The sequence below is a fragment of the Vombatus ursinus genome, unplaced genomic scaffold (genome assembly GCF_900497805.2).
Source record: "Vombatus ursinus unplaced genomic scaffold, bare-nosed wombat genome assembly UNPS02014791.1, whole genome shotgun sequence".
Taxonomy (NCBI): Eukaryota; Metazoa; Chordata; class Mammalia; order Diprotodontia; family Vombatidae; genus Vombatus; species Vombatus ursinus.
The window spans coordinates 49,934,133-49,953,072 of NW_020954569.1; the positions used below are offsets into that span (position 1 = coordinate 49,934,133).

The 18,940-nt window shown below is 37.1% G+C and overlaps 1 protein-coding gene across 1 annotated transcript in view; it reads left to right on the forward strand.

Moving 5' to 3' along the window:
• The window catches only part of FHOD3 (formin homology 2 domain containing 3), a 687,613-nt gene that overhangs the window by 127,184 nt on the left and 541,489 nt on the right, over positions 1-18,940 (forward strand). The window contains exon 3 of the mRNA XM_027869130.1: positions 18,871-18,935. Coding sequence (XP_027724931.1) covers positions 18,871-18,935 — 65 coding nt within the window. The remainder of the gene's footprint in view (positions 1-18,870; positions 18,936-18,940) is intronic.

Here is an 18,940-nt window from a genome sequence, read left to right on the forward strand (position 1 = left end):
AGCTCAAAACTGCTGAGATGAACATCGCCTTCGTGAGCCTGGTTTTCCTATTTAGTTTTTGCAAAAGCTTTGCCTGATTAAGAGCAGAATATGACTCCTTGGTAACAACAGGTAAATGTCAATCCTAAGTAGACCAAGAGTTTCTAGGGATCATGGTTCTTTGTTGAACTCTCAATGTGTTAATGGATATCATTTGGAGAAGCAGTTCATTTAGAGCTCCTTTCCAGTGTGAGTTTCTGTCCATTGCCTGTAAACAGTAATTTTCTAAAGCTCTACACTTAAATTAGCTTTGAGTTCTGTCTTTTTCTCCCCTCTCCTTTTCTTTATTTTCCTTTTGCTACCTTCTTCTCTTGCCCTCTCCCACCTTTCTCTCCTTCATAACTCCCTGTCTTTCTTCTATACCCCTTTCTTTCCCTCTGTCTTTCTATATTTTTCCTTCTCTTCTCTGTCTGTCCCTCTGTATCTCCATCTTTTTCATTTCTGTTTCTGTCTCTCTCTATCACTCTGTCTCTGTCTCTCTATCTCTCTGTCTGTGTCTGTTTCTCTCTCTCTCTCTGTGTCTCTCTCTCTTAGTTTTGGGGGAATGGTGACCTAGCAAAATAAAGAATATACATTTGAGGCATTGTGTGATGCCTTTATTTTTTAAGTTGTTTTTATGGATTTTCCAAGATGTGCCAGAAGGCACACACTATTAGGATAGCTTGGTTAATGCGCAGGGTCAAAGTATGATGTACTCCTTGGTTTACTGAATTTTCTAGTTCACCGAAGAGAAACTCATTTATGTAACAAAACTGCAAGACTGCCAGTGATAGACTGGCAAGGCCCTAGATAGCAAGGCCCTGTGTTTTACCTGCCTCTTTCATGTTAGGTACTAGCTGCATTCTCAGTTATTTATTTTCAGAAATAGAAGGACTTTGTCAACTACAAATCTTCATTCTAATAGCCCATCTATTAACTTCACCATCAACACACTTTGAAAGAAGCCCTATGAAAATATGTCTGATGACTAGCAGAGTGGAAAAAGAAAAAAAAATCTATTCTCTAAACTGCCTAAAGGTAAAAAGTAGAAAGTTCAAGAAGTCTATAAAATGGGTTGTTAAAAAAAAAGCTTGATTAGAAACATGAGAAAGCATTTATTATAGTAATCAGTTTTAAAGAGGTAGTGATAATAATATAAACCTGAACTTTCTTTTAGATCATTCATCTATCATTCATCTGTCAGAATAAAAAAACCCTAACCTGGGGTCCATGAACTTATTATTTTAGAATATTTTGATAACTATTTCAGTATTGTTGATTTCCTTTGTAATCCCCTATGTATTTTATTTTGTGCATTTAAAAACATTCTGAGAAGTGGTTAATCACTTTTGCCAGACTAATATAGTAATATGGTTTTGCCACAGGTTTAAGAAACTCTGATTTAGAATCCAAATCCATATTTTCCATTAAGCTCCAAACTGTAATTTCTTCTTTTTAAAAACAAATCTAAGCAAAATTTATTAAATTATGTTTTTATTTAAAATTATTTAGCACTGAAAAAATGAGAATTTCCATATACAAAGAACAGGAGAAAAGAAAAAAATGAATATATATTACCTGTTACCTTCAGGATCAAATATAAAATGCTCTGTTTAGCATTTAAAGCTCTTCACAATCTTGCCTTTTCTTTTCTTTCCCGGCTTCTTACATTTTATTTCCTTCCACATATTTTATGATCCAGCAACACCTGACCTCTTGTTCCTCATACGCCACACTCCATCTCCTGACCCTGTGCTTTTTCAATGGCTATCTTTGATTGCCTGGAAAACTCTCCTTCCTTACTTCTACCTCTTGGCTTTTCTGGTTTCCTTCAATACGGTGGGACCCTGGGCAAGTCAGTTAACCTCTGTTTGCCTCAGTTTCCTCATTTGTAAACTGATGATAATAATAGTGCCTACCTCTAAGGGCTGTTGGGAAGATCAAATGAGATGATAAGTGGAAAGTGCTTAGAAAGGGGCCTGGTGCACAGTGAGCATGATATCAATATTATCATTGATGATGATGATGATGATGATGATGATGATGTGGCTGTGGCTTCTTGATACATCAACTCTTTGGATGCTTGCAGTATTTTCCTTTGACCTGAAAGCTCTAGATTTTGGCTATAATATTCTTGAGAATTTTTTTTTCTTTTTTTTTTTTAGGAAGTGACTATAGATTCTTTGTTTTTTCTTTTTGTCCCTTGGTTGTAATAGGTCTGAAAAGTTTTCATTTAAGATTTTTAAAAATATGATATCCAAATGTCTTTGTGGTCATGATTTTTAGGCAGTCCAGTGAGTCTTAGATCAGCTCTTTATGACCTGTTTTTATAGGGAATAACTTATATTTTCTTGTAATTTTTTCATCCTTTGATTTTGTTCTGATATTCCTTGTGGTCTTGTGATTTCTGCTTTATCCATTCTAATTTTTAGGAAATGTGGTACTCAGGTAAGATTTTGCATCTCCTCTGCTATTTATTCTCCTTGCAAGTTTTTTCCCATCTAGAGCTCTCGTTTCACTTCCAGTTATTTTTTAGCACTCTCATTTCATTTATAATATCATTTAAAAACTTCATTTCTTATAGAAATAGTGTGGCAAAGCTTTATTCTTGTTTGAGAGTTTGCTTGTTGATGGTGTGGAGTTTTTCTTTTCTTCTGTTTGTGGTGGTGTCCCTAGATCCATAGTACTTTTTAAAAAATCATTGATGTTGTCTTCCCTTTACTCATTTTTTCAGCCCTACTTCCTTGTTGGGCCTTTGTGTCAGGGCTTGGCTCTGTATACTTCTAGAATGATTGATGTGGCCTTGTTTAGTTCTGATCTGTTATCTGGGGTCCTGTCACTGCTTCCTCAGAGTACCGAGTTCTTTGTTTTCAAGGACCCCAGGGTCAAAGGCCCGCAGGCTGCAACCTTTAACTGCTCTAAGGGAAGGGTATTGAATATGGCTGATTATTGTCCTCCCAGTCTAAGCTTTGAAGCCCCCTGGCTCTTGTGAGGGGTCAGAGTGACACAGTTATAGGCCCCAGCTTTCTCCATCTCCCCCTGGTCCACAGGCCCATCTTGCTATTCCCAGGCACATGACTGGAGGTTCTAGGTTTCTCTGGATATCCCCTGATACACACACAGAATGTTTCCATATCATGTATCCACAGAACAGGTTTTTCAAAGCTTGGCCCATTCCCTAGTGCCATCAGACTTCTGAAATATACTTTCTGTAGTTTCTCCTGGAGTTTCTTGTTCATTACTTGGTTAGGAACCTCCCCTTTTAAATATGTAGGGGGGAGGTAGTTGTAAAAGATATGGGCTGTTCCCTCGTTCCACCATCTTGACTGGGAGTCAGAACTATAGTTTCTGTAGCAGGGATGAACAACCATTTTTCTTTTCTTTTCTTGTGAACCACTGATACACAGGGGAAAATAATTTAAGGAATTCAAATAATTGAATAGATGCATGATTAAATGATTTAGGTGTTTTCTCCAGTGACATGGATGGCAAGCAATCTATGGCTGCTCATCCTATATGACTCTTGATTACAACCCCCTCCCCCAGATTGACCAAAAGGGGACCACCCAACATGGTGGAGACTTTCATTTATTTCTCTTGATATTATGAGGATACCAGTGGAGCACTCAGGCTTTCTATATGCAATAATTTGCCCTTTATATATACACACACATATATAAAGGGCAAATTATTATAATATATATATATATGGGGCAAAAATACATACATACATATATGTGTATATGTATGTATATTGTATATATGTATATATGTATATTATATGTGTATGTATGTAAATTATACAGCTTTCCTCTCCATATTATACAGTTATTTGCCAATATCTATTACTCCTGCTTGTTTTCAAAGTTCCTCATTGGTTACGTGTTGCAGCCTATTCATAACCATCACACACCTTTCTACTGCTATTTGTGTGAAATTCATGTTTGAATTTTTGGCATCTGTTGTGCTCCATGTCTTATAGACATAAAGCAACAACAGCAGAATGTTGGAAAATATTTTAGAGCTTGTGGTCATTAAAGGACATTTGCTGTTTCCTGAAGGCAATCCAGCCTATTTAATCTTGGGCCCAGCTCATTATCCATTTATATTATCTGTCTTAGATAGGCATACTGATGGACAGGTTCTATATATTCTCAATCCAAATGCATATTATAGTCTGGCAATAGATACTTTTCGTACAGTTGGTCTTTTCTGAGTAGATTGTCAAGACAAACTGTTTTGAATGGTTATATGTCTTTTCTAGAAAGTTCTATAATGTTCCAGGTTTTGAGGAAGCCATCAGAGTGTCATTCAGATCATAGTGTCATTCAAGAACAGGAACATGTAGAGAATATCACCATCACAAGAAATCTCCCTTCAACTTGGACTCTGTGATGGATTTCCTCCATCATGGTGAACAGGTTAGGTGGCTATGTCCATATCTATATCTATATCTATATCTATATCTATATCTATATCTATCTCCCTGTTTAATGACTTACCTACTGTTTATGATGAGAGGGTCATTGTACAGGGTTATTTCTTTTGTTATAGCTTTCAAGGAATCTTGAAACAGGAAGATGAAGAATATAAGAAAGAGGAGGAGGGGAATAAGAAGTAAAACTTGAAGATGAAAAATTTTTATTTGAACATTTTCTTTTGAATAAACGAGATATAAAATATTTCATTCATACTCATTCATTTTTAATGAAAATTAATTACAGGGAACATCCCACTCTTTACAACAATAAGTAAACAACTGAAGTATACTTTAGTTCAATGTAATGGACAATTAAAGAATAGAGCAGGAGGAGTAAAAGAAATGGAATTGGATCGAGGTAGCCAGGAAGCCGTGGTGATGTTGATGAGTATATTAAATGTCTGATCTCTGGATAAATTCCAGACTATCATGATACTATTGTCAGCATCAATGTTGGAAGAGACAGTCTCTTGATGAATGAAGTTCTAATAACAAATGACATAAAAGGGAGCTGTCTCCCACACCTCTTCTATTTTGTAACTTACACTCAAATAATTTGGTACAATTAGTAAATGAGTTGGATTCCTGCTCCTCAGCCGTATAGCAAAGGGGAAGAAAAGTATTTTCCTCTCTGCTGAGAATATTGCTTTGTTTTCTGGAAGTAAGAATAAATTTTTAGCAAATCTATTCACTAATTATTGTCAGAGAGAGAAGATTACTTTCAATTATATTAAAAATCTAAAAGCATTCTATATGTCAGGCATTTCCTAACATTTAAATACCAAACAACTCAGTCCAACTGGCTAATTCATTCAGAGATTTGGCAGGGTGATCTTGTAACTAACTTGTTATGACCAGACTATTAATATGCATAGTCCTACTCAACATCTGTCAGGGACCATAATAATAAGATTCTTTTATGGCTGAGGTGGTCAATTGGTAACACCTGCCTGTAAAATTTTCCATACCCAAGTTGTTACTTCGATGCTTTGTGGTGCATGGAACTCTGCAGATTCAACTAAGTGTTCTTTTAAGTGCTCAAGCACTTTTAGATACAGTTTGGCCTTGCCTTACAGCCACCTTTTTAACCCATCTCTGAAAGAAAGTGGGATGGCCCTCAATCTGAACAAAAATGCAGGTCAGGCCCTGAATGTTCAGAATGGGTTATCACCTAGCTTCTGCAGTCTGGTATTCAAAGCATATGAGTCCTTCTTCAATTCACAACAAAACTGTCCTCATTTGGGGCACTCATCAGATGTTTCAACTGTTAATTGACTGGGATCTGGCACTTGCCAAAGGCTCACTTGAGACATCTGCTTTTTGAGAGAATGCACATTTTGGATGGGTTAACAGTCCATTTCTCTAATTTTGTTAAACTATAGGCCTTTACTAAGTTAGATCATTTGAAAGAAATGTACTTGAATCATCACATTATGTTAGTTCTCATCATCTTAAAGTCATAGGATTCTAGATGCTTTCACTCAGCACTAGAAGATTCATAGAGGGGCAACTAGGTGGCGCAGTGGATAGAGCACTGGCCCTGGAGTCAGGAGGACCTGAGTTCAAATCCAGCCTTAGACACATAACACTTACTAGCTGTGTGACCCTGGGCAAGTCACTTAACCCCATTGCCTAGCCAAAAAAAAAAAAAAAAGAAGATTGAAAAGAAGGCTGATAGAAAAAAGTGTCCATTTGATGAAGTTTTCTGTTTGTTTTGAAAAATTGTATTTGAAGGCATTGTCTTCTGTTATCCAGTGCCCCTTAGAGGACACTCCCTACAATAAATTCCTCTTTGAATTAAGTACCAGAGGAAAGTTTGTTTCTCTAGATTACGCTATAGATGGCATGACTTTTGGAGTAATAGACAATGTTAAATCACACAGTTATGATTTAAAAACATCTGGCTAGATCAGGTTTTAATAATGGAACAATGTTAAATTTAATAGGCATACATGCCAAGTCACACATCAAATGACATGATTCTACCTGAGCTTTAAGAAGATCATTTTGGAAGCCGTTTAGGGTAGATTGAAGTGGGGAGAGTCTTGAGACAGGGAAACCAATGAGAAGGTTATTGGAGTAATAAAGGTGATAGGGGATCAGGGCCTGGGCTAGGGTGGTGGCAGAACGAATAGAAACAATGGGACAGATGTGTGGAGACAGAAATGACAAGCTTATGCAATGTGTTCGTTATGGGGAGTGAGTAAAAATGAAGATCTAAGGATGATCCTAGGTCGTGAATTTGGGTGAGTAGAAGGAAGATGATGCCCTCGATAATAATGGGAAAGTGTGGGGGGGGGCATACACCTGTAATCCAGGCTACTGGGATGGCTGAGGCTGGTGGGTCTCTTGAGCATGGGAGTTGTGAAATGCAGTGGGATGCTTATCATGTTCTGCACTAAATTTAGCATTGATATAGTAAACTCTCTGGAATGGGAGGCCACCAGGCTGCCTAAGGAGGTCTGAATAGGCCCAGGCTGGAAATGGAATGGGCCAAAGGTCCCATGCTGATTAATAGTGAAATTGGGCTGATGAGTGGCTGGGAGCAATAGAGAGACCCCGTCTTTCCTGCAAACACAAAAGTGGCTTTAGGGGGAAAGATAATGATTTCTGTTTTGTATGCATTTAGTATGAAGAATCACATTTGAGATGTCTAAGGACATGATATGGGTCTGGCGCTCAAGGGATAGACTAGAGCTGAATATATGGACTTAGCACTCTTCTGCATAGAAATCATAACTGAGCCCATCAGAGTGGATGAGAGCCACTCTGTGAGAGGGTATAGAGAGAAAAGAGAGCAGGATAGAATTTTGGACTCCAGCCACATCTGGGGATGGCACATAGATGAAAAACCAGAAAAGGAGACTGGTGATGTTTGGCCTGGAGGACAGAATACTTTGGCTAGCTATTTCAAGCAGTTGAAGGACCATTACATAGAACATGAATTAAACTTGTTCTCCTTGTCCCCAGCAGGGGGTAGAAGTTTCTGAGTGGTAGATTTTAAATCAGAAAACATTTTTAAAACACTTGATGTGGTAGATAGAGTGTTGGATTTGGAACTAAGGAGACCTATGTTCAAATCCCACCTTAGATATTAGCCATGTTACCTTGGATAATTCACCTAACTTCTGTGCCTCAGTTTTTCATCTATAAAGTGGGTATGATAGTAGCATCCACAGTGCTGGGTTCTTGTGAGAATTAGGTAAGATAAATGATGTAATTGTTGTTGTTTAGTCTTTTTCAGTCATATGAGTCTTCATGACCCCATTTGGGGTTTTCTTGACAAAGATAACTGAAGTGGTTTGCCATTTCCTTCTCCAGCTCATTTTACAGATGAAGACACTGAGGCAAACTGAGTTAATTGACTTGCCCAGCGTCACACAGCTAGTAAATGTCTGAGACCAGACCTGAACTTGAGAAGATGAGTCTTCCTCACTCCAGTTCCAGTACTCTACCCACTATACCACCTAGCTGCCCTAATATAATATTAAGTGGTTTGCAAAGTTCAAAGTGCTATATAAATGTGAGCTATTATTATTAACAATCCCCAAGTGGAATTGGTATGCCATAGGTTATATTTAGTGCCCATATTGAAGATCTTCAAGTAGAGGTTGAAGGATTGCTTGCCAGTGTTGTTATAAAGGGAATTCCTGTACAAGCCTAGGTTTATAGGCTCTGTCATATTCTGGAATTCTCTGAGTCTCTTATAATTGTTCTTTCCACCTCCATCCTTTCCACCTCCTTCTCACTGTTTTTTATTATGCTATTCTCCTGCTTCAAACAAACCAAAATATAACATTTAAGAATTTCCCATTTCCTACAGGATCAAGTTCAGGCTCCTTTTCCCAGTTTAGCCCCAAACTACCTTTCCAGTTGTATCTTCCATTATTCAGCTCTCTGAACCCTCTACCCTTGCTAGACTGTGCACTGCTCTTCTACCATGGCTTGTGTTTTCCACCTCTGAAGTTTCGCTCCTATGATTTGCCCTCTTGAGAATGCCTTTCTGGCATTTATCCTGCCTCTTCTTTAAGAGAGAGCTTAGAATCCTCCTCTTCTTCCTTCGGCTTCCTCAGCCCATAGTGAGAGTCTTCTTTGAGTGACTGTATCATTTTTTAACAGTTTCATTCATTTGACAATGAATCCTAGTCTACCTAGGGAAATATCTCACTTAATATAGGTATGTTGAACTATCTCTTGTATTGTAATTCAATTTTTCATATATATATGTATATCATATATATGTGTGTATATATATAAATATATATATCTATATATCTATATATGGAGAGAGAGAGAGAGAGAGAGAGAGAGAGAGAGAGAGAGAGAGAGAGAGAGAGATTTCTATTATTCCTTTACCGAGATAATAATACCCTTGGGTGCAATCTGTGCTTCTTCTACTTTTTTGTATCTTTAATAGTTACTAGCACAGTGTCTATATGTTAAGTACTCATCAGATAGTTACTGATGGACTCAACACTCTCTCTCATTAGGGAAGGCCTCTGAATTAAAGAGAATCTTTATCCGGGATTGAGTTGGAGAGGGAATGAAGATGACAGCCAAGAGAGATGAGGACCAGAGTTAAGACACTCCATCTCCAGACATTTTCACTGGCTGTTCTTGGAATACTTTCCCTCCTTGTTTTCACCTTCTGGCTTCCTTTAAGTCCCAGCTAAAATCCCACTCTCTACAAAAAGCCTTTCCTGATCTCCCGCCCCCATCTTGATGGAAGTGCCTTTCCTGTATTCAAATTTATTATTTACTTATTTATTTTATTATTATTATTCCAATTTATCCTGTATATATCTTGTTCATACATAGTTGTTTTCAAGAGTCTCCCTCTGCATACTGTAAGCTCCTTTGAGAGAAGCGACTTTTGCCTTTGTAGTGCCAGGCATATACAAGGCTCTTAATAATTGCTTACTTATTGTCTGAGTGACTGGAGAAGCAGAAGTTGAACCTAGAGCAACTAAGTCAGAGCTTTAGTTCTAGAACAATCAGTTAGTCAGTCAGCGGGCATTTATCAAGCACTTGTATGTGTTCCAGAAGCTGTGCTGAGCACTAGGGCTATGAAGAAAGGCAAAAATCTGGTTCCTTCCCTCCAGGAGCTCAAATTCCAATGGGAGAGGCAAGCTGCAAACAGTTCTGTACATATAAGATATATACAGAGTAGATGGAAGTCATTCTTAGAAGAAAGACACACAATTAAGCAATACCAACATGAAGTCAATCAATGGAAACCCAAGATAGAACAAAGACAACATGAGAAAGATTCTGCAGAAGAATCAGTAGGTGTCACCTAAGATCTCCACAAAAGCTTCACAGAAATCTTTCCAGGAGACAATCACTGCTCCTTCTTTTCTACATTTGAGCAAGTATCCCAGAAGTGGGAGGATGACTATATGAAGCACCTACCTAATTTAATTAAGACTAAGCTGCCTAAGGTACATAAAAATAACCTGGAAGACTGGAGGGTGGGGAGAAAGAGATTTAAAGAGAGGCATTAGAACATATTTCCCAGGACAAATTATATTGTAGCCTTGTAAAATACCTAAATTCTCTATCAGAATCCCTCCAGAGACATTCAGTAGCTCAGTAGACAAAGACCAGGAGCCAAGGAGAAGGAGGGAGCTGGAGTGATGGGAAAAACAGTTAGTATTTTAAGTTTATAGATTTAAAGAATCTATGTGGTCCAATATATATTTGCCACAGACTAACAACTGCGAAATACTGAGTTAGAAGGTCTAGAGTATATTTGGACCATTTTTTAAAGGTCACAAAAAACATTAAAATCATCACGCAAGTAATCTGTGGCATAATTTTTGATACTGTTGGTGGAAACTTTTAACTCTATGGATGGAGAAAGCTAAATCAGATATTAGAAAATAGGTCTTGGATATAATCGGACTGGATCAATTTTTCTAATAAAATTCCCAGGGAAATTGAATTACTGAACAAGGATATGTAGCAGCAAAGGTCACTGATCTTCTATAGAAAAAGCAGAAAGTTGTTTCAAAGTTCCTGAGTCCATAAGACATAAAAAAAGGGAACTGGAAGGTAAAGGAGAGAGTATTTCTTTTTTTTAAATTAATTTAGTTATTTTTTGTTTTCAACATTGACTTCCATAATATTTTGAGTTTTAAATTGTCTCCCCTTTCTTCCCCTTTCCCCTCCTCAAGACAGCATGCAATCTGATATAGGCTCTACATATACACTCATATTAAACATATTTTCACATTATCATGTTGTAAAGAAGAATTAGAACCAGTGGGAGGAACCACAAGAAAGAAGAAACAAAACAAAACAAAGAAAAAAGAACAAATAGTATGCTTCGATCTGCATTCAGACTCCATAGTTCTTTCTCTTCTTATGGATAGCATTTTCCATTGTGAATCTTTTGGAGTTGTCTTTGATCTTTGCATTGCTGAGAAGGGCTAAGTCTTGGGAGAGGATATTTCAAAGAAGGATGTGGTGGTGGTGGGGTCCTTTGGTTAAAGAGGAAAACACATTTGAAGCTCACCTGTTTTGTCTGAGTTAGAAGAGAATTTACCTAGCATCTGAAATGACTGTCCTAAGTCAAAAGATTTCATCAAATTTAGTCAGTCTCTCCTGAGTATTCAGAAACTCTAACTGGCTACTATAGGAAAGCACAGATGATCGGTTTTGTCAAGTTTAACCATGAGATTAAGGAGCTTATATAACAAAAAAGGGAAAATTGTGTTGGGATTGTTTATTATGGAAATCTTGGTATTCCTGATTTTCCCGCCTTTTGAAATCTCATTTTTTTTAACCCTTGAGAAAAATCTTAGCAGCATTTTGAATTTTAAGACCTTTCCATCCAAGTAACTGCTCTGAAAACAATTAAAATTTCATCAAAAGAGCACTTAGTGAGGGAGAGAAGATAAAAAGATATCAAATTCTGTTTTATCATTATATGGAATTTTTAAAAAAGCATAGGGGTACTTTACTTAATTGGATAGATCAGTGACTCAACCATTACAATGTAAGTTCATTGAGATCAAGAAGTGTTTCCTTTTTGTCTTTGTATCACAATTGCTTAGCACTGTGCACAGCATACAGTAAACAAGAAAAATCTATTGATCCCCCAAGGACACCTACCCCCACACCTTCTTATCCTGTAAGAAATTTTTTATGCATTTTCATAAATTCTCTTTCTATGGTATCCAGATACACTGAAAACATTCTGAATAAGAAGCTTTTAACCTTTTTTTTTTTTTTGGTCATTTTAATTAAGCCTCTGAACCCTTTCTTGAACACATGAAATACATAGATCACAAAAGTAACCAATTATATTGAAACAAAGATGTATTATTTCAATTCAAGTTCATGGAATCCCTCAAATCTATTCAGGGACCTCAGGTTCCATGGGTCTCAGAATGAGAACTTCTAATATTTTGTGGTTATCAGTTCAACACACGGGCTGGTCCCATGTTATTCTTTCATTCTTGCCATAGCACTATTCTGCACCCTTTTCTGGTCATGCATATTGTGAATGTTGCCTTTTATGCCAAGTTATGCGAATCATACATCTTTTATGCAAGACATTGTTGGCAGTGTACCGCAGCCTGCTTCCACTCACCATGCCTCTTTTCATTGCTCATTGAACAACTAGCATTTGTGATTCTGTTGAGGCTGGTGTCCTCTGTGATTCTCAGCCATATTGAATCACTGAGACTATTGAAGTTAACTTCTTCCTTTTTTTTTTTTTTTTTTTTGGAGGGAGGTGATGTGAATCTGTGGTTTCATTGGTATAAGGAACACCTGGTGAAAAAGCTCTCTACCAGTAAAGATCAGTAACTGTTCAGCATTTCTAGCCCTAGAAAATTTCCAGGAGGTACTAAGAGGTTCAGTGATTTACCAAGGGTCACATAGTCAATATTTATTGGAGGCAGAACTTGAAACTAGGCCCCTCTAATTCTGAGGCTGCCTCTATCTCACTGCCTCTTCAGTTATTTGAGATAAATAGCCAAACTACATGTACTATTACTTAATGAATAAGTCTATGTACTTATCATCATTGGATTATGATAATTGGACTGATTTTTTTCTTTTAGTTGTAGTAAGTTTAACGTGTTCTCTCTTTAAACTAAAAGGACTGGGAGTCAGGAGTCCTGGGTTCCAATCCCAACTGTGTCACCAATCGAGAGTGTAGCTTCTGTTTGCTCATCCACTCGATGATGGGGTTAGAAAGCTGAGTTCTAAAGATCTCTTTTAGCTCTTTCTGTGATTTACTGCTTTGATGTGTCTGCTCTTTGTCGGATTTGAGCCAATGAATGCTATATCTATGCTTTTAACACTTTCCTGGGCATTCTAGCTAGTTACATGGCAAGTTCTCAGGACTGTATTTCCAAACTTGGGTTTTTCTATACTCAAGAGTATCTTAAACTCTTTCAGGGCTTGCCATTCAATTATTAAAAATGGTGAAAATTTTTATCACCTTATTTTAAAAAATACATACCACACTTGAAGGGCACTGATTTTTTTGTGGGGGGGGGGGTGCAGAGAATAAAATTTGCAGAGAATTGCTCTGCTTGAAAATAGTGTCTATGTTCTCTCCTTCTGACTGAGACTCTCCAACCCACAAGTTGGGAGATTGGTTTCAGCGGGTTTCATGGCAGCTATACAGACGTTACTTTAAAACTGATTTTCATAATTAAGGTTTTGGGGCCTAAACTATAGCCATGAACCCCTTAATTTTAGACAAAATATATTATGTGTATCTATGAACTTCTGGCAACATATAAAGTAATGTGGTAGGTGGTTTTAGTTGTTAGCTATCATAGCATTTTAGACCTGGAAGGGACCCTAGAGATCATTTAGTTTAATCCTCTCATTTTTACAGATGATGAAATTGAGGCCCAGAGAGATTAAGGGACCTATTCAGGGTCACAAAGCTAGTTAGTGGTATCATAAAGACTAGATCCCCTGACTCTAGTGATTCTTTCCACTATGCTACTGTTGCTAATGAAATGATACATCATAGTGAATAGAATTAAAAGGGAGTGAAAGGGAAAATAATTAACCCAGAATTCTCAAGTGAACAGCCAAGACTGAGAGCTGAAGTTAAGTTGGAAAGGGAGTTTGCATAATTTATTCCAATTCTTCGGGTGAAATTGCATAGTGAGAAAGTTTTTCTTGGGCTGTTGGTCACTTGAGTATGTCACAGTAAATAGGCAGCATATAATTTTCAACCTTTTGAAAGAGACGCTTATTCTTGACGCTTTAGGAACAAAAATGAAATTAGCATATTTTTAAAACCTGCCTGGACCTGGCATTATCTTAGTAATTTCAGCACATACTGGTTTTCACCTCTAGTCTATTTTTTATATCATTTATCTTTCATAGAATTAGTGTTGACAATAATAATTAGCTGGAAGAAATATTCATAGAGCCAAGATTTGGAAAGGACCCTAGAAACCACTTATTTCAGTATCCTGTGCAACCTTTGCCTGGATACCTCCTGTGACAGGGAACAGAACAAGGCAGGGAAAGAGTCCTGTGACAAACCATCAGAATTCTCCCTTTAGATTCCATCCATTAGTAAATACTCTTTGGTTACTGTCATGTAACTGTGAATCAAGCTAACTGGACACAGCCGGTATTTCTCCATCTTGTCTGCACATTTATATACCTAGTTATAATATATCTTGATCATTCCCTTAATTCATCAGTCTAGTAAACCTATCAACAAAGGAAATGAAGTTAGTCTGATATTTATTTTTAGTGAACCTAAGTGCTTACAAACCATTTATTTAACAATCTATTTTAAAATTTTGCTGGGACTGTACATCATGCTAATCATTTTGCAGTTTCAAGAATTCTCATTTTTTCTTTCTTTTTTTAATCAGGACATTTATTCATAGGATCAGAGATTTAGAGCTTGAAGTGAACTAATAAGCCATCAAGTACAAGGCACTCATTTTACAGATGAGGAAATTGAAGTATAGAAAAGTTAAGAAGTTACCCAAATTCCAACAAGCTAGTATCCAAGGCAAGATTTGAACCTGGGTCTTCCTAACTTCTAGGTCTGCTCTATCATTACTCATTCTCGCTACAGCACATCCGCCATTCTCATGACTTCTCATATTTCATTGACAGCAGATTTGTGATCACATCTGTAAGTTCTTTTAGTATCCTGGGATATAATTTGTTTGATTTCTTGAACTCCCTTAAAACAACTAGATGCTCTCTTACTAATCCTATGCTTGCATGTAATTTTTTTTTGGGGGGCTAGGCAATAGGGTTAAGTGACTTGCCCAGGGTCACACAGCTAGTAAGTGTCATGTGTCTGAGGTCAGATTTGAATTCAAATCCTCTTGACTCCAGGGCTGGTGCTTTATCCACTGCACCACCTAGCTGCCCTTACTTCCATTTAATCTCAACCATAATTGTTCTACTCTTTCCAGTTTGATAAAAAAAGTAGAGGAAAAATAGGAATCAATTGGGTTTTTTGTCTATCAGATTATTACTGATATATTTGAGATTTCTTTTTATATTTTAATGCAAATAGGGCTTGAAATGTAGATATCAGGCTCCAGAGACACAGTGACTATATGGAATTAGTTCTGGGTCAAATGATTTTTTTCTTTGGTGGCAGGAATGGGAAATTATATCTATCTTAGTGATCATTTTTCATACTAGCCAAATCAAGATGGAGGAGGATAAACAAAGAATCAGAGAAAGAAGCAAAGGGCAATGTCATGTTTATCTTTCCTGATACTGATAACCATCTCTTTCTTCTTTCATTCTCTCACTAAAGAAGATATTTATTGGGTATTTACCATGTTCCAGGCCTCAAGCTGGGTCTTGAAGAAGATACAAAGATAAAGAAGATATTGTGATGGTAGCATCCTAGGTGGATGAAAGAATGATGTCATTAATTGAAATAGAATAGTTAGGAGAAGGAATAGGTTTTAGTGGGGAGATGAGTTTGGACACGAAAATTTGCCCTTTGATATGACCTTTCAGAGAGTAGTTTCCGTAGAATTTTGGGATAAAGGTCAGACTGGTACAGGAATGATTGTATGCTGAGGACATTGAGGGATTGAGTATAGATTAGACTTCTTTGGAATTGAAAGGTAATAGAGACGAAAAGATCATAGTTTGGGGGTTTATTGAATCAAGGGAAGATTTTTGTTATTTTTTAGGAAATCTAAGCATGTTTTTAGGAAGAGGAATAGCCAGTAGAAGACAAGATTGAAGATGTGTGAATATGAAGGGATGATAGCTTTGGACCTTGAAGGAGGTGGGAAAAGATAGAATCAAGAATAAAGATGGAGGGGGTTAGTCATGGTAGGGAAGAGGGACACTTCTCCTGAAACAGGAAGTGGGTGACATCAAGAGGTTTTGAAATATGAAAAAGGGGAATTAAGAGAAATCACTGAAGAAATCACTCAATCTTTTTAGGACAATAGGAGAGAAGATCATAAGCTGAAACTATAGGGGTCTGGGGTGGAGTAGAATTCTGGCTTAATGTGAGTGGAAAAGTCTTGAAAAATTTTCTTTGGGGAATGTAGTGGGAAGTTAATAAGACATGAAGATAAATTTCCCCTAGCTGCAGTGAAGTTAATTATTGTTGTTAATATTAAATGGCATAAATTTACAGTGGAATTTATTATGTATTGAAACTGTGTGGAGACCTATATACAGTAGAGTTTTAGGAAGTTTCATCTGTCATTAGTGTGTAGAATGGATGTCAGAGGGTAGGGGAATAGATTGGGACAGGAAATGAGGAAATAAGAGTGAGACTAGTTAGAAGAGTCCTCGAATAATTTAGGCATGAAATTCCCTTCCTCTTTGGTCTCCCTGATGCCATAATCCACTTGCTTTCTATCTGTCTGTTCCCCCTTTGTCTCCTTCACTGGTTGACTGGTTGAAGAGTAATAATAACTCACGCTTTTATAGTGATAAAAGATTTCCAAGGTGCAGTGAAGTAGGTAGTAGTATTTGTCCCTGTTATACTGATGGGAAATCTTAGCTTCTGAGAGTCTCCTCTAACTTTTCTACATTAGATTAATTTTGCCTGAAGATACTGCTGTTGTACATCCTTCTAGTGTGAATTTTAGCTACTAGTTTGGCTTTGGTTGTAGAGTCAAAGACCCTGGGTTCGACTTTTATCTTCAGCCATTTATTTATTAATTCTGTCACTCTAGGTGAGTAATTTAACCTTCTTAAGCCTGATTCTACTTCTGTAAAAAGGAGAGTAATGATAATGACTTACCTCAGAGGAATCTTGTGAGAAAAGTGCTTTAAAAAATGTAAATGCCTCAATACATTGGTGATTACCCCCAAAGAGTGTAGATTACAGACCATGTATGTGGTTCATCTTCTGGTATTGTGAGCTCCTTGATGGCAAGGTCTATGTCATTTTTCATTTTTATCTTTCTAGCACCTAGGACAGTGCTATGTGTATAGTGTACGGTACTTAATAACCAACTGTTGAATCTAAAGGAATAAGAAAGTTACTTTATTTTCTATAAAAAGAGAAAGTAAATTATTTTCAGTTATTCACCTGAAGAGTCATAGTTGGAGAGTCAACCTGGAGTTATGATGTCTTGGGTTCAAGTCCCACTTCTGAAATATACTGGCCGTGTGACCTCTCAGTGCCCCAGTGCTCTCGGTGCAGAACAACAGTTGCTAATCTGCATTGGTATAGGGAATTTCCTTACTTGTTGCTGGCTATATCAATGAAATCACATGCCTATACAAAAAAAGTCATTTGAAAGCCTGGCAGCTCCATGCATATTTATTTGGTCTCAGAGAAATGTCATGCCACCCCCGTAAATTAAAAGTGAACTCTGTAGAGAGGCAACTTACTCTGACTTACTTTAAGAGTAAATAATATCAGGCTTTGTTTGGTGCAAGTGGGAATGATAGGAAGATTCCTTGATATCTTTGGGCTGGTGCTGTGGTATGGCCAGAGTAGCCAGTGGAGTGAGTGTGAGGAGGGCTCATCTATTAAGATAATTACAGTTAAGTAGATACTCTTAAACTTGAAAGGTAAATTTGTATATGCTGTGTGTCACAGAACAAAAAGTTTGTTTTCTAGGTGGTTTCATAGTGCCTTGCTTCCTTTTCTAGAAGTTCTTTTAGAAAAGGAGTAGTAAACTTCATTTTATGAAATTGTGCTATTTCTACTAAAAATTAAGACCCAAAGCCTGGACTTTTTTTTGGGTATATTCTGTTATCCAGGACATGTGTTTCATCACCTTACTCTCTTCTGTTTTGTGGCTTGCTCTGGACTCCACGAAGTCAATAAGAACTCTGTGCTTTTCAAGAACAAAGTGACAAGAGACACCCTGGGAAGGAGTGGCTGAAAGCTCAGCATGAGAAGAGGCTCTTAGACTTTGTTTATTCTCAATAAGAAATGAAGCAAGAAGTAACCAGTGGTACAAAGTGGAACCCTACACTTGGTTCTTCCTAGTTTGAGCCTCAAAGTCTTTCTTTGTGCAAGCTGAATTTTCTTGTATTGATTACAGAAGAGATTGAATTAAAACCATTATTTTCTAATTGCACTGACATGTATCTTCTTTTAAATTTTATTTTCTAGAAATACAAAAATAGTTGTAGATATGATTTGTTTTGGAACAGTTCAGGGATTTTACATTTTGGAAACAGAATTTTAAAATTTCCTCAAATGGTAAACCTATGAGTGCTTGCAAGCCTTGAAGATTAATTAATTTTTTAGGGTTTGGCAATCAGATATAAATGCCAGTCTAGGTTAACTATTTTGTTCCATCTACCACTCATGAAATATTATTTTAATACAGTTTTTGGGGTTAAATTTAGCATCTCAATACATTTCATCTTTCAAGTATCTTGAATTCTTTAAAAAGAAGAAATTGGGGAAGAACATTAGATTGAATTCTCAGGGCTTAGTAATTTTAAAGGAAAAAACAGTTAAAAGATCATTGCAACCACTTACTACCTGTAATTGTTGTATGGCTATCAGACATATTATTATTTTTAAGGCATGCACTGAATCTGAGCTCCTGTGAGATGCAGTGTTCTTAATGCAGCTAGGTGGCACAGTGTTTAAAGTGCTAGTCCGGGAGTTCAAACACTTACTAGCTGTGTGACCCTGGGCAAACCAACTTCTGTTTACCTCAGTTTCCTCATCTGTAAAATGAGTATAATAATAGCACCTACCTCCCAGGGTTTTTGTGAGGATGAAATGAGATAATAATTGTGAAGAGCTTAGCACAGTGCCTGGCACATAGTAAGCACTATATAAATGTTTGCTATTGTTATTTAATGAAAGAACTAGTTTTATGTTTGTGAGTTCCTGTACATTTCCAGGAACAAACTCTCTCAGTTTTTCTCTGATGCTCATAGTGTCTTTTCGCTTTCTTTAGGAGGGGGAAGAAGCATAGTATAATCTTAAGGACGCAGCTGTCAGTGAGAGTCCACGCCTGCATTGGTAAG